Genomic DNA, 14,665 nt, shown 5'->3' on the forward strand with positions numbered 1-14,665 from the left:
CTTTAGTAAATCTCGTAAATCTCTCAGCGGCTGACTTCCAGCGATGACGTCTGACAGCTACTGCTGGCTCAGCTGTCCAGCCGCTGTGGTCGTCCGAACGCACCCATTTACACACAAACCATACATACTCATAACATTTACACACAAACCCACCATTTACACACCCATTTACACACAAACCATACATAAGTATGTATGGTTCGTGTATTTACAGCTTTTTCATAAACGTCAAAGTCTTGGATTGCCCTATTTTTTCGTACCCTTGACGTATGACAAGACGTATATATAAGTCATACGTCATTGGTGAAGTTTTTGATTTTTGACAGTTGACTTATCAGTGGCATGTTTTTCAAACAAGAGATCTCCTAAAATATAGTTAGATTGAAGAAATATAATTTAAAAAACTATAGTGTGATAATATTTAAAAATAGCAATGTCCAATAAGGCACAAAATTTACGTGTACAACTTCAGAACATTATAGCTTCGGGAGGATCTCACAAAGATCAAGCTGAAAAGTAAATATACCAAACAAAAATAGTTCCTTTATTTTAAATTTATATTTTTAACCTAATTATTATGAATTAGAACTAATTATGCATAGTACATGTGATAATAACAGTTAGGTTCTCTGATCTTGATCCTTGTATAATATTAATTTCTACACACATCTTGTTTACTAATTTGTCTCATTAGTTTTAAGGTGTTATTTTTCTTGTAAATTTATTTTGATATTGATACTTGTCTATGTAGTTTATCTCCCTAGCTTTAAGCCTTCTTTATTCGATTCTTGTGTTTTCTATAGTTTGTGACTGGAATGTTTTTTGTGTTTAAACTTTGAATATATTTGTTAGTCCTTTTCTATTGTTACATTGAACTGTGCATATATGTGTAGGTTGTAGATAAAGTACTTTTAGTAGGAGTTTATTATAGTAAAACCTCGATATAACAGACTAATTGGGGGGACGGTGCAACCAAAAGTCTGTTATACACAAATAGGTTTAAAATTAATTAAAAAACTGCTTTTTTTATTTTGAAAATAAGTATATACACAATAGTGGGGTCTAGGTTGCCGTGTGTATGGATATTATTCACAGGTCATAGCTATACTGTAGGCGGTCTTTTTTTACAGCTCCACAGACCCAACCACAAAATATGGTTCAGTGCTTAACATGTTAAATATAAATTAAAATATAGAATACAAACAAAATTCTATTTAATTGTCTTCAGACATATATTCTGAAGTGATGTTGCTGTTCAATATCGACGCCTTTGTTTTTGGTAATCCTGCTTTGAAATAAGTTTTGAAACTAATTCTGTTTGCACTTTTAAAGTTTGCTGTTTTTTTATAATCAACTCCCTAAAATTGCCAAAATGCATATAATACAGTTGATCTTCGTAATCTGATGAATAATCAATAAATGTTATTAGATCTTTGAGATGCGATCTTATCTCTGATAAGTTCACTTTGGCAATGTTGTTTGGTCTTCTTTGCTATCTTCACTTCCATCCTCATTTTTAGGTTCATAACTTCATCTGCTATTTCACTTTCATCATGTTATACCCACGGTCACTTTCAATACTTCTATCCATTGCAAAACATCTTCCTCAGCTACTTCATCCAGAGCCGGCCCGAGGGCCGTGCGAGCCGTGCGTCCGCACAGGGCGCCAAGGGTTTGGGGTGAATTCCCCCCTCCCAAAAAAAAATTAAAATGTGATAAATTATTTAAATTATGTCAATTTTTTTGCCAATTATTCATTAATTTATGATGAATTAGTAATATTTCAGAAAGCCTTAGTAAGTTTTAATTTTATTATAGACAAATAATTTCAATGTTCAGAATCATCCAGGAGGTCTAATATTTCTTCGCAGCATCACCACATCGTTGGGATGTTCTGAAACAACACTTAACAAACTTGACCTTGAAACCTTTGAGTGAGACTAGGTGGGAGACTCGAATTAATGCGGTTGTGCCACTGAGATATCAGCTTGAGGAAATCTATGACGCACTTTTTGAATGTAGTCAAGACCAAAAAAGGCCAGACGCATATGCAAGAAATACAGCTAGAAGTTTGGCCAACAAGTTGAAAGATTTCCGATTCATCTGCTGCTTAGTAACGTGGCATATGATTCTGTTTAAGATAAACCTCATAAGCAAGAAACTTCAACAGGTTGACATGGACATAGCAAACTCTCTTGCTTTGATTTCTTCAACGAAGCAATTTTTTCAAGAAACATGGAGTTATGCAGGATTCAACAGAATATTAGTCGATTGCAGGAAAGTGGCCGAAATGATTGAAGTTGACCCAGCATTTCCTAAAGAAAGTGAACAGCGGCCGAGAAAAAGAAGAAAATGATTTCTTATGAATCAAATGAAGAAACAGTTCTTGATCTTGATATCTTGTTCAAAACTAAATTCTTCTACGCGGTCTTGGATCTTCTCTAGGAGACAGATTTTAGCAGCTTCAAAACTATCACCAACTATTTGGGTTTCTACATTCCAAGACCAGCACTGACATTGCTCTCACTGATGGCCAGCACAGTGACATTGATGGTCTTTTAACTATATTCTGAATTAAAACTTGTCAACAGCATGATTCAAAATGTCAAAAAAGAAGACAAAGGCAAAATCAAAGGCCCAGTTGACATGTTGAGCTACTTAGCAGACAACGGATTTGTGGAGAACTTTCCTAACCTATGTGTAGCACTGCGAATCCTTCTTACTCTCCCAGTGTCTGCCGCGAGTGGAGAAAGGAGTTTCTCCAAGTTGAAAATAGTAAAAAATTATCTGAGGTCTTCCATGTCGCAAGACAGATTGGTGTGACTAGCTTTGATATCAATTGAGTTTGCAGTGCTAGAGAATATTGATGTTAATGCAATTGTAAATGAGTTTGCCCAGAGAAAATCTAGGAAAGTTAACTCTGTTAAACTTAAACCATAAAAACACAATGTCATGTCTCATTGCCTTACAAGGCCTACCACTGTATTTCCAAAGCTCAACATTGTCATTTTCAAGTTTAATTCGTTTTCAAGTTCAATTCTTATTAATTTAAAACTTTTTTTTCATTATTACGCTTGATAAGTAACCATAGTCATTAAATTTGTATAACCATTTTCCAAACTGTATTCAGGACTTTTAAATAAAATCTAATTGTATAACTTGTCAACTTAAGTTCAAATAAAACATGTTATATACTACCTACTATATTTTTACAACCATGATTTTCCTATAAAGTGGAACTTTTGAAAACCAGTTGCCCCCTAGTGGGGCGCCATAATAGTAATTCGCACGGGCGAAATATTACCCACGGGCCGGCTCTGACTTCATCTCTGGCATTATTATGTTATTGCCCTACAGAAATAAGTAACTTCCCTTCTAAATCTGTGTCTGCTATGACCATCAAACAAATTCTTATAACAATTTTTTAATGTTTGCTCTCTCACGTCATTCCTTGCTGAAGCAAAATTAAAAAATGTTGATTTTAAATTGTACCACTTAAGTTTTGCAAGGTGCGCTACCATCTTGTATCTTCTGTGCATTATCTTTATCATGCAATATAACCATTACTTGATGTAAAAACTTTCTGCAATATATTTGTTTGGTTGTGAAATTATTCCCTGATCCATGGGTTGAATAACTATGTTGTATTTTTTGGCAAAAACATACAACTTAAGTTGCCATATTCTGAATCTAGAATATTTTCAGCAGCAATGCATGCAATCCATCAGTGTTAGCACAAAGCAGTGCCAAGATCCTATTTACTAATTTTTCTTCCAGAATTCGATTCTTTCAAATTATTTGTAAAATCTAGGGTTTGGAGTCCACATGGATCCCATTGGTATGCAATGTATCTTGGTATGGGACAGGTTAAGCATGACAGGATGTTTTTTAATTTTTTTACATTTGATCTGATTTTTTGTCCGTTATATCTGGAGTCTGTTATATAGAGGTTTTACTGTATTTTAATATTCCAAATCTGTATTCTAAATTTGTGTGTGTATTTCTGTAATATTTAATTGACTAATTATTATGTCGTGAGTGTACTAACAAATTAACAAAATACATAAATATTATGCAATTCATAAACAGACTAAACTTGTGTTCTTATGTGAAAAATTTGATCTTCAATGTTTGTTTTGGTTTTGTACTTGGAATTTTTTTTAGCCTCCTAATCATGTAGGCGGCCCTGTTAACCTTTAAGGGGAGGGGGGTATGGTTTGAAATCAACATTCAAGCACATTTTTGTGAATTTTTTTCGAAGCTATGGTAAAATTATTTTATTTTTAAACAAAATAAACATATGAAGTACAATTCAAAGAATATTTTTAAAAAAATTTAATCCAAAATATTGAAAAATCAGCTATTGGTGACAAATTTTGACAGGCAGCTAAAAAAAATGGATTTTGCAGTGGACATCAGAACTCGTCACTGGATCATACGAAACAAAAAATTCAAAAAGATTTAATTAGCATATGAGTTTCACGTGGTAACAACGTCGAGTTTTTTTTATTTTTAATGATTTTTGAAATTTTGGTATCACTCAGAACTCAAAATACGAAATAGTTGATAAAAATTTTATTTATTTATTTATTTTTAAGGGCAAGCCCAATTCTATAAAAATACATTACATTTTTTAATTGAACATAAAGTGTTACATAAGTACATAGTATACAGATAAAAACAATAACATAATATAATACACTGGCGGGCAAAAAATTTAGGTCACTAGATGAATTATGCACGTTTGATGCCTCGAATTTCCTAAACCTGTTGTCTGATTTGAGTAATTTTTTTAGTACCTTATAGCTTTATTATTTAATAATCTCAATGTATTAATATTGTTGTTAGACAGGTAAATGTCATTTTATACCGGGTGTAACAATCATACTGTGATTTTTTTCTCAAAGTTCGCGTCACCCTGTGGAATATACTAGCATTTATAAAATACTGAAATTAACACCCAACTATAGCCTCATGTTTCCTTATCATTCTGTTTTTTGGTTCATTCGCTTATGTTGGATAATACAAAAGTTAGGTACTTTAACAACTAGTCATGTTCTTCATCAATACAGGGTGTTTCTAAATAAGTGCGACAAACTTTATGGTAATTTAATGCGTAATTCACAAATGCTTCGTTTCCGAGATACGGGATGTGGAATTTTTTCTTAGAAACTGACAGTTTATTTGTTGCTCTAAATCCGGTTGAGATATACAAATGAAATTTGGTAGGTTTTAAGAGATAGTTATTGCGCATTTTTTGACAAACGAATAAGAATTTTGTATTCACCATTGGCGTGCATACGGGTATAAATATTTTACATACATCCCGTATGCACGCCAATGGTGAATATAAAATTCTTAATTGTATGTCAAAAAATGCTCAATAACTACCTCTTAAAACCTACCAAATTTCAGTTGCATATCTCAACCGGTTTTAGAGCAACAAATAAACCGTCAGTTTGTAAGAAAAAATTCAACATCCCGTATCTCTGAAATGAAGCATTTGTGGACATATGTTTATGATGCAAACGGTCATTATTTTTTCATGCAGAATCGCCCCTTAAAGTTTGTCGCACTTATTTAGAAACACCCTATATTGATGAAGAACGTGGCTAGTTGTTAAAGTACCTAACTTTTTTATTATTCAAGATAAGCAAATGAATCAAAAAAGAAAATGTTAAGAAAGCCTAAGGCTACAATTGAGTTTTAATTTCAATATCTTATCTATACTATTATTCCACAGAGTGTTCCGAACTTTAAGGAAAAAATACAGTATGATTGTTACACCCGGTATAAAATGACATTTACATGTCTAGCAACAATATTAACACATTGAGATTCTTAAATAATAAAGCTATAACATACTAAAAAATCACTCAAATCGGACAACAGGTTTAGAAAATTCGAGGCATCAAACATGTATAATTCATCTAGTGACCTAAATTTTTGCCCGCCAGTGTATAAAAAACAGACATACAGAAATATAAATATAATATAGAAGTAAATATGTAATAGGAAATAATAACATAAAAACAAGTTAACAAATTACAGACGTTTCACTCAAATATTGATCCCATGTAAATTTCTTTTAAAACGACTGATGGAGTTGTCAAACAGTTGGAAATTGTAAAGGTAGTTGGCTAAATTTAAGACTCTGGGTGCGAACGAAAAAAGTGAATAATTAAACCTATGGAATGGTACATAAAATGTTCACACTTGTTTAGTGGTGCGATGTGGTACAAACAGTGCGATCTTATTAAGTAGTTGAGAACAACTGTATATACCATTTAAGATCTTGAATAATAGCAAAAAGTCCCTTTGTTTTCTCCGGCTTGCAAGAGAGGGGACCTGCAGTTGATGCTGCCATACAGTGTAATCTTGATAGGTATGAATCTTAAAAGCAATGTAACGGAAGCACAGAATAACTAACTGTACAGAAGCGAATCTGACTGTCGTTTCCATTGATTTTGTTGGGACCGAAATATTTAACCTTGTGCACCAGTTACAGAATAGAACTTAATGTTCTAAGGAATAGACCATTCCAAATGATGTAATATTTTTGACAAATAGTTATTAATTAAATGTGAAATATAAAATTTAACTAGAAAAATAAATAAAATATAAAATAAAACATATATAAATATAAGATTTAACTATAAACAACTGTCAGTGTCAGTCACAAAAGTGAGGTTGCACCAGTTACGTGACGCATGAGCATGAAATTTATGTTACCGTTTTCGGCATGAGTTTCGCTTCTGCATGGTTAGTTATTCTGTGACGGAAGAAACTATCTTGGACTTGTTCAAGTTTCCTAATTTAGACCAAGTTGTGTGGGGACCACATTGAAGAACAATACTCGAGGTGAGACCTGACCAAGGAGAAGTAAAGAACTCTAATATTGGATACATTTGTAAAATCACTAGTTGTTCTTTTTACAAAACCCAACAGAGAGAGAGAGAGACATACTTTATTATTGATACAATGTACCAAAAGGCCATCGACCAAAGTCTTTCAGCCAACATTTTCATAGATTTTTGAATGACATTGATGATGTGAGTATTGAAACAAAGAGAATTTTCCAGTGTAATCCCCAAGTCCTTGATTTTATTTACAGTGTTGAGCAATTGGCCATCAATGTAATAGTTTGATAATATTGGGTGGTGAGTACGGTTAAAGTTAATTACATGACATTTGCTGAAATTAAGGTTCATACCGTTAAGTGAACACCATACAGAGAGGTTAGTCAGTTCTAATTGCAATATGGCAGCATTATAATGATTGTTTATAACTTTAAAGCACTTCAAGTCATCAGCAAATAGCAAGGCATTACAATCGTGAAAACAGTTGGTAATATCATTAATACATAATATATTAAAGAGTAATGGACAAAAATGGGACCCCTGTGGTACACCTGACTTAACTGAAAAAGTTCGTGAGTAAAAGTGGTTCACTCGGATCTGTTGAGATCTTTCAATTAAATAACTCTGTAACCACTGCAATAAAGGTCCACTTATGCCATAGTAGCTAAGCTTTCGAATCAGGAGTTCATGATTTACTCTGTCAAAGGAATTGGAAAAGTCAGTATAAATTGAATCAACTTGAAGTCCCTCTTCCAAGGCTTCAGACAGAAAATCAACATAGGTCAACAAACTCAGTTCAGCAGACTTACCTGTAGTAAAACCAAATTGCTGAGAGTTTAGGATCCCGGACCTATCGAAGGTGAGGAAATCAGTAATAATACTCTCAAAAACCTTTGGTATAGCACTACGAATAGATGTAGGGCGGTAATTACTAATATTAGATTTATTACCAGATTTATACAGGGTGTTTGGTAGAGAATGGGCCATAGCTTAACCTTAGATTCCTGACGTTAAAATAGGTTGATTTAAGCTAACTTACCTTAGTACAAAAGTTGATAATAACCGAAATACAGGGTGTCAAAGTTAAACTTTTATTTTTTATTTTTGAATATTTCCTGACAGGCATGGGACAACAACACGAAATTTTATAAATGGTGCTGGTACTGTACACCCTACTAAATTATGTTAAACAAACGTTTCTGGCTACTACCAGAGGCGTACGATGGGGGAACGTGAATGGTTGACCCTTCCCAAATTCTACGCCACTGGCGGAATTGCTATTTTAGTGCAATTTTTTGATTTTCCAATACTTTCTATATCAATAATATACTCTTCATTCGTAATTATAAAGCCATTAGTTTTTGAGATATTTGAAGCTAAAAACGAAGAAGCCTAATACATTAATCAAAATAAGTGTGCCTTTTCATTTTTAACTTTAAATATCTCGAAAACTAATGACTTTATCGTTACGAATGAAGAGTATATTATTTTCATAGAAAGTATTAGAGAATCTAAAAATTAGACTAAAACAGCAGTTTCATCAGTGGCGTCGAATTTGGGAAAGGTCAACCATTTACTTTCCCCTGTCGTACGCCTCTGGTATTAACCAGAAACGATTATTTAACATAATTTGGTAGGGTGTACAATATCTACACTTTATGCCAAGTATCATAAGGATATGTCAAATAGTTTTATAGTACCGGGCACACATAGTTCTTAAAGTTTTAAATAAAAGATAAATTATTAAAAAAAAAGAATACTTTAAAATAATTTGACATATCCGTGTCATACTTGGCAGAAAATGTAGGCACTGTACACCCTACTAAATTCTGTTAAATGATCGTTTCTGGCTACTACCAGAGGCGTACCACAGGGGAAAGTGAATGGTTGAACTTTCCCAAATTCTACGCCACTGATGAAACTGCTATTTTAGCATAATTTTTAGATTCTGCAATACTTTCTATGCACATAATATACTCTTCATTCGTAACGGTAAAGTCATTAGTTTTCGAGATATTTGAAGTTAAAAATGAAATAGCACTTATTTTGATTAATGTATTATGTTCCTTCGTTTTTAGCTTCAAATATCTCGAAAACTAATGGCTTTATCGTTACGAATGAAGAGTATGGTATTTACATAGAAAGTATTCGAGGATTAAAAAATTGCACTAAAATAGCAATTCCGCCAGTGGCGTAGAATTTGGAAGGGTCAACCATTCAGGTTCCCCCGTCGTAAGCCTCTGGTAGTAGCCAGAAACGTTTGATTAACATAATTTAGTAGGGTGTACAGTACCAGCACCACTTACCAAATTTCGTGTTGTTGTCCCATGCCTGTCACGAAATATTCAAAAATAAATAAAATAAAAGTAACTTTGACACCCTGTATTTCGGTTATTATCAACTTTTGTACTAAGGTAAGTTAGCTTAAATCGACCTATTTTAACCCCAGGAATCTGAGGTTAAACTATGGCCCATTCTTTACCAAACACCCTGTATTGGGACCGTGCAAGTTCGGAAAAGCGACACCTGGTTTCTACGCTCTGCACTTTTATTCGCACTTTTAATTATATTGGCCAATCATATGGTCCTGGTTACTGGATAATTGTCAAGGCCATAGTCCAAAAAAAATAATAAGAAAAAATAAGATTTAGGTTATGTTATTAAAACGTAAATAATTGTATGTAGTAAATAAAATTAGTTATTAAAATGCAGTACTGCAAGCAAAATAGAATTAATTAAATTTACCTTTATATAATAATTGCATATCATATCAATATTGTGGAGCAATATATAATTTTTCTTCTTAAATGACAATAGGTATGAAATGTATGTCAATTTGACAATTTCAATTGACAATATGAATTATTTAAGAAAGTTGCAATTTTTCTCCGCTATTCGCGTACGATCGTTTCGCGTATCCGTTATAAGTTGGCAATATTGCAGATCACTTTTCATCAGTTTATAGTGATATTACTTTAAATTGCAATGTTGACCATATTCAGTCTAAACTCAATATCTCATCATATCATATCCAGATTTACAAAATTTACGAAAAGCTTTCATCATTAAGTGTCAACAAGGGTCCTGGTCCTGATGGTATACCACCTAATTTTCTTAGGGAATTCAGTTTTATACTATCGCGACCTTTGTTTCATATATTTAATAAATCTTTGGATGTAGGTCAGTTTCCAGACTTTTGGAAACTTTCTTATGTCACACCAATATTCGCGGTGTGCAAGTACTTGGAAGGGATACGCGAAACGATCGTGCGCGAATAGCGGAGAAAAATTGCAACTTTCTTAAATAATTCATATTGTCAATTGAAATTGTCAAATTGACATACATTTTATCATATTTATCATTACCACATAAAGCTACAGAGTCATTCAGGGTCATTGAGTCAGGTGTACAATTGTTTTCACGCTTGCTACCTACAAATTTCCAAAAATGCCTTGCGTTATTTTGTATAAAATTGAAACGTATGTAATTGTGATAACACATTTAGATAGATTTTTTACAATTTGTTCTCAGATGACAAAATGCAGCATAGCTTGCAGGAGTCTTTAAGGTTTTATAAATTTTATGAGCTTTTATTTTTTCATTTAACAATTGCTTAAGCTCAGAAAAATACCAACAAGGAAATTTCTTAGTACTAAAATATTTAACTGGAGTGAAATGTTCAATAAGAGAGTAAATAATGTCATAAAACAGAAAGATCTCTACCACGAATCACGTGTCAGAAAGATCTCTACCACGAAACAGGTTATCCTATTCTATATATTCTAGACATTGGTGAATTGCTGGAAAGTTTGTGTTACGGAAATCATAATAATATTCGTTACCAGAAATTTACCTATAAAAAACATTAAGGTGCAATGACGTTAACAGAGGAGGATGATGAGAGGCAGGTGAAACCAGAGCATCGTTAGCTTCAGAAATAACAAGCTCTTCTGGGGCCAGGATAAGATCCAGAATAACACCCCTGCTATTAAATATAAAATTATATTGAAAAAGATTATGATAAGCACACAGATTTTAAACAACCTCAATGGCATCAACTACAGCTAGCGGTGATGAAGTTTGTGAGGTTGCAGAAGAGCAATAATCTTCAACTCTCCACCTAGCTGAGGGGAGATTATAGTCACCAAATAAGTGAAGTTTCAGGGATGGAAATTGTTCACTTAAAGCATCAGTTGGTCAGCATGAACTTGATAGGTGTAGGCTGGAGATTGAGGTGGAATATATAGAGCTCCCAGAATAAGTTTACCATGAAACCGTACAAACAGCTGTTCAATAGAAGGATCAGATTGGATTCGTAATGATGAATATTTCTTTAAAATAGCTATCAATACTCCACCCCTCTAAGAGATGAACTAGAGGCAGGTGTATGATCCTGTCTATATATATTGTAATTTACAGGACCAATTTCAGCATCAGCAATGTCACCATTGAGCCAAGTTTCTGTTGAATGATAATATCATACAGTTGAGTCCGCGAGTCTTTACCCGTGCGTCATTAATACCTGGCGAGATAAAACACATACTTTTTATCTAGCATCATTCTCTTCCACGCATGAAACTCATGACAAACCAGCTGCCGTTTGTTATTAAGTAAACACACATGTTATTTTTATGAACCATCTAGACTCAGTGCATTGAAAAAAGATAGGTACAAAAAAAGGCGATTCGGTATGTTTTCATATTTTAAGCACAATTTGTTTGACGTTTCTGCTTTGTTTACTTTTGTGGCTGTCAGTCAGTTGAATTTTTTGCGGTTTTTGTCGAATTTTTGCGTTTTGAAGTTTGTTTATATTACACAAACAATTGTTTTCACAACTAATTTTATATTGGGCTTTGAAATTTTAAGGTAAATAATTATATTTTGGCAATTAATATTTAAAACATACAAAGCTAACGTCATTCACACAGTAAAGAAATGATTGTGTTTAGATTTCCGTCAAAGTGAATAAAATAACAAAAATAAAATATGTTATTGAATTTTTTTATAAATTGTTTATATATTAATTACCTAATCAATAATAATAAAAGAATTTATTAAGCTACTTCAAATGTAGCTGTAATTCTGCACAAAAATTTTGAAGCAAAACTTACATTTGACATTCTACCTATACAATATATTTGATAACGTCAAATTTTATAATAAAACCCGTAATCGGAACAGTAGCCACTTTCTGTCAGTTGTTGTTGCGTGAAATAGATTTCCGACTTATTTCGTATGCTTTAAATGATGACGCACGGGTAAAGACTCGCGGACTCAACTGTAGGTACAATTAAAAACATTGAGGCTTAATTCAGTAAGTTTTGTTCTGAGACCTCGGAAATTTTTGTAATAGACTGTAAACTTGCCCAAGTCAGTAGAGTTTAAAGGTGTTTTTGAATGATTTTAGGTATGCTATTAAAATACTTAATCGTGAGATTAACCAGCGTTTTGTCTCTCTGAAAGCTCGGACCTAAGACTATCTAACAGCTTTCTTTGGTTAGGGGTTTGATCTAAAATAAAATATATCTTTTTTTCGCGACTAACTGTTTGTTTGTTTTTAATAACATAAAGAGCATCACTTTTCCAAAGCGTAAGATTTTGACTTCATTTGTGTTGATGGAGGCGTGAGCCTTTGATAAAATAAATTTTATTACTTGAGAAGCATCTTCAGAAGTGTTACTTAATTCAGGAAGATTAAAAATGAGGATGTTTTTAGATCATTTTTCCCGTTCATGAAGCTCGTTTACCACATCATCAACAGAAAATGAATTGGCACCTTTTTCAGCCTTAAGTTTTAACATGTCCTGTTTCAAAGCATTAATTAAGTTCATTTTTAAAATTGTCAATTTCCCTAATAGGTACACTTTTAAAAGATAAACGACAATCAGCACAAAAATACATTAAGGTTCTTTTTTGGATAACAACAGCGCGTAGTTCAGAGGCGCATAAACCAGTACAGTGTGCAGACTGGTGCGCAGTAACATGACAGCTATCACATGCGACAAACTCAAGAAGATCATCATTACAACTGGAACATTTGCTAACCATTTTAAAGTTGAATTTGAAATATTAAGTTCACTGATGAAGCAAAATCAAATTAACACCTGGCCTATAATGAGTAAAGGTTCTGCTTGTTTAAATTAAATCCATAATGTACAAGCCAAACTCATTAACTGGCCTATCTTCAAATTACCTTATCAGAGCTAGTTTTTTGTAGAATTAAATTTTTAGTATTTTATTTTTAGCGGTATATTTCAAATTGCACATATTCCTCAAAAATAGGATAAAAACGGATACAGCCACTGTATAACTCACAAGTCTGTCCACAAAATGACATTATTTTCAAAATAAAAGACTCACTTTAAACTATGAAATTCAAAGAATTTTTAAAACGAAAAATATCTCGACGTTGTTACCTCATGAAATGTCTAAATAAAATCTATGCAAAATTTCAGGTATATTTATGTCAAGTAGTTTTTTAGTTACAATGTCTACCGTATTTGAAAAAGCAGTTTTGAGAAGAATGCGTTTAAAGTTTTGACAATTGCATCTTCATCTTATTTGTCTACCAAATCGTAAAGTGATACACATTGGAATATGTTTTTTGAATCGCGGAGTAATCTGCAAAAGAGTAGGCAAACAGTTGTTTCACGTTTCTCACTACGCTCAAGCGTGCTAGCGCGAAGACGCGGCAAAGCGAGTCGAAGGTAGAGATATCCAACACCCTGTATCTCTGGTAATTTTACTCCGATCAATTTGAAATTTTCAGAGAGTATTCTTGAAAGTATGCACTTTAATTTGAAATAATACAAAAATTAAATATTTCAAACCATACCCTCCCCTTAAGTAATATGTTTTTCAGCAGAATCTAGCACCTTTTCTTCTCATAAGTTTTTTTACTGGACCATAAGCTTTAGTTGTGATATATTGATTTGCTCCGTCTACTGTAATATTTTTAAGTTTGCGATATTACAGATATCTGAGGAAAAAGATGAAGCACGTTGTATTTTGTTGGCGAAATAAACATAAAAAATGAATTTTTTTGATTAATACACTTTTGAACGGGATGTAGGGGAGCCCAAGCGGGGATTTTTGCAGTTACTCGAGCGCGTTAGATTAACATGTGGGAGAAACCTGGTGCCATGCAGATATACCTCTACCATATATTAGCTCTTAACACAGGGGAGTTCGTTAAGGGGGGCCCGAAAAAAAAATTATCCTTAAAAATACTCGAAATTGTCAGATTTAGATAAGGTAAGTTAAGGACATGCAAAACAGTGTATATTTCAACAATCTAACGATTTGAGCGGGGCGTAAGGAAATGGGCGAGTTAAAAAGTTTCACAAAAAAAGCGAATAATTCGCGAAATGAACGTTAGATCGAAAAACTAAAACATATGTGTTCAATATTTTTCAAAATTCTATGGAATGATACAAATCCCGCGATATTTCGCAAAATAAACATTAGATCGAAAAACTGCAAAATACACTTAATCAATATTTTTGAAAAATCTATCGAATGGTACCAAACACGACCCCCCACGGAGGAGGGGTGGGGGGTTACTTTAAAATCTTAAATAGGACCCCCAACTTTTATTCGAAAATTTTTTTCAAGTTATGGATAGATGGCGCTATAATCGTAAAAAACGATTGTTGGAAATGGAAAAATAAAAATTAAAAATGGCAAGCGCCCACTAAAATGGAAAACTCTATTAACTTTTTTTGGTTTTAGGACATACTCTTCACAACCCAATAGGCCCCCAAAGCGCTCGAGTGACTGCACATTTAGCATACTTCGGTCCCTTA

At 33.1% G+C, this 14,665-nt stretch overlaps 1 protein-coding gene across 1 annotated transcript in view; it reads left to right on the forward strand.

Moving 5' to 3' along the window:
• The first annotated feature begins 266 nt into the window (after window positions 1–266).
• Window positions 267–14,665, forward strand: part of LOC126888308 (COP9 signalosome complex subunit 4) — a 32,726-nt gene continuing 18,327 nt past the window's right edge. The window contains exon 1 of the mRNA XM_050656440.1: window positions 267–516. Within this exon, the coding sequence (XP_050512397.1) occupies window positions 434–516 (83 nt within the window). The 5' untranslated portion in view covers window positions 267–433. The remainder of the gene's footprint in view (window positions 517–14,665) is intronic.

This window comes from Diabrotica virgifera, chromosome 7 (genome assembly GCF_917563875.1).
Source record: "Diabrotica virgifera virgifera chromosome 7, PGI_DIABVI_V3a".
In the NCBI taxonomy this organism is placed as follows: domain Eukaryota; kingdom Metazoa; phylum Arthropoda; class Insecta; order Coleoptera; family Chrysomelidae; genus Diabrotica; species Diabrotica virgifera.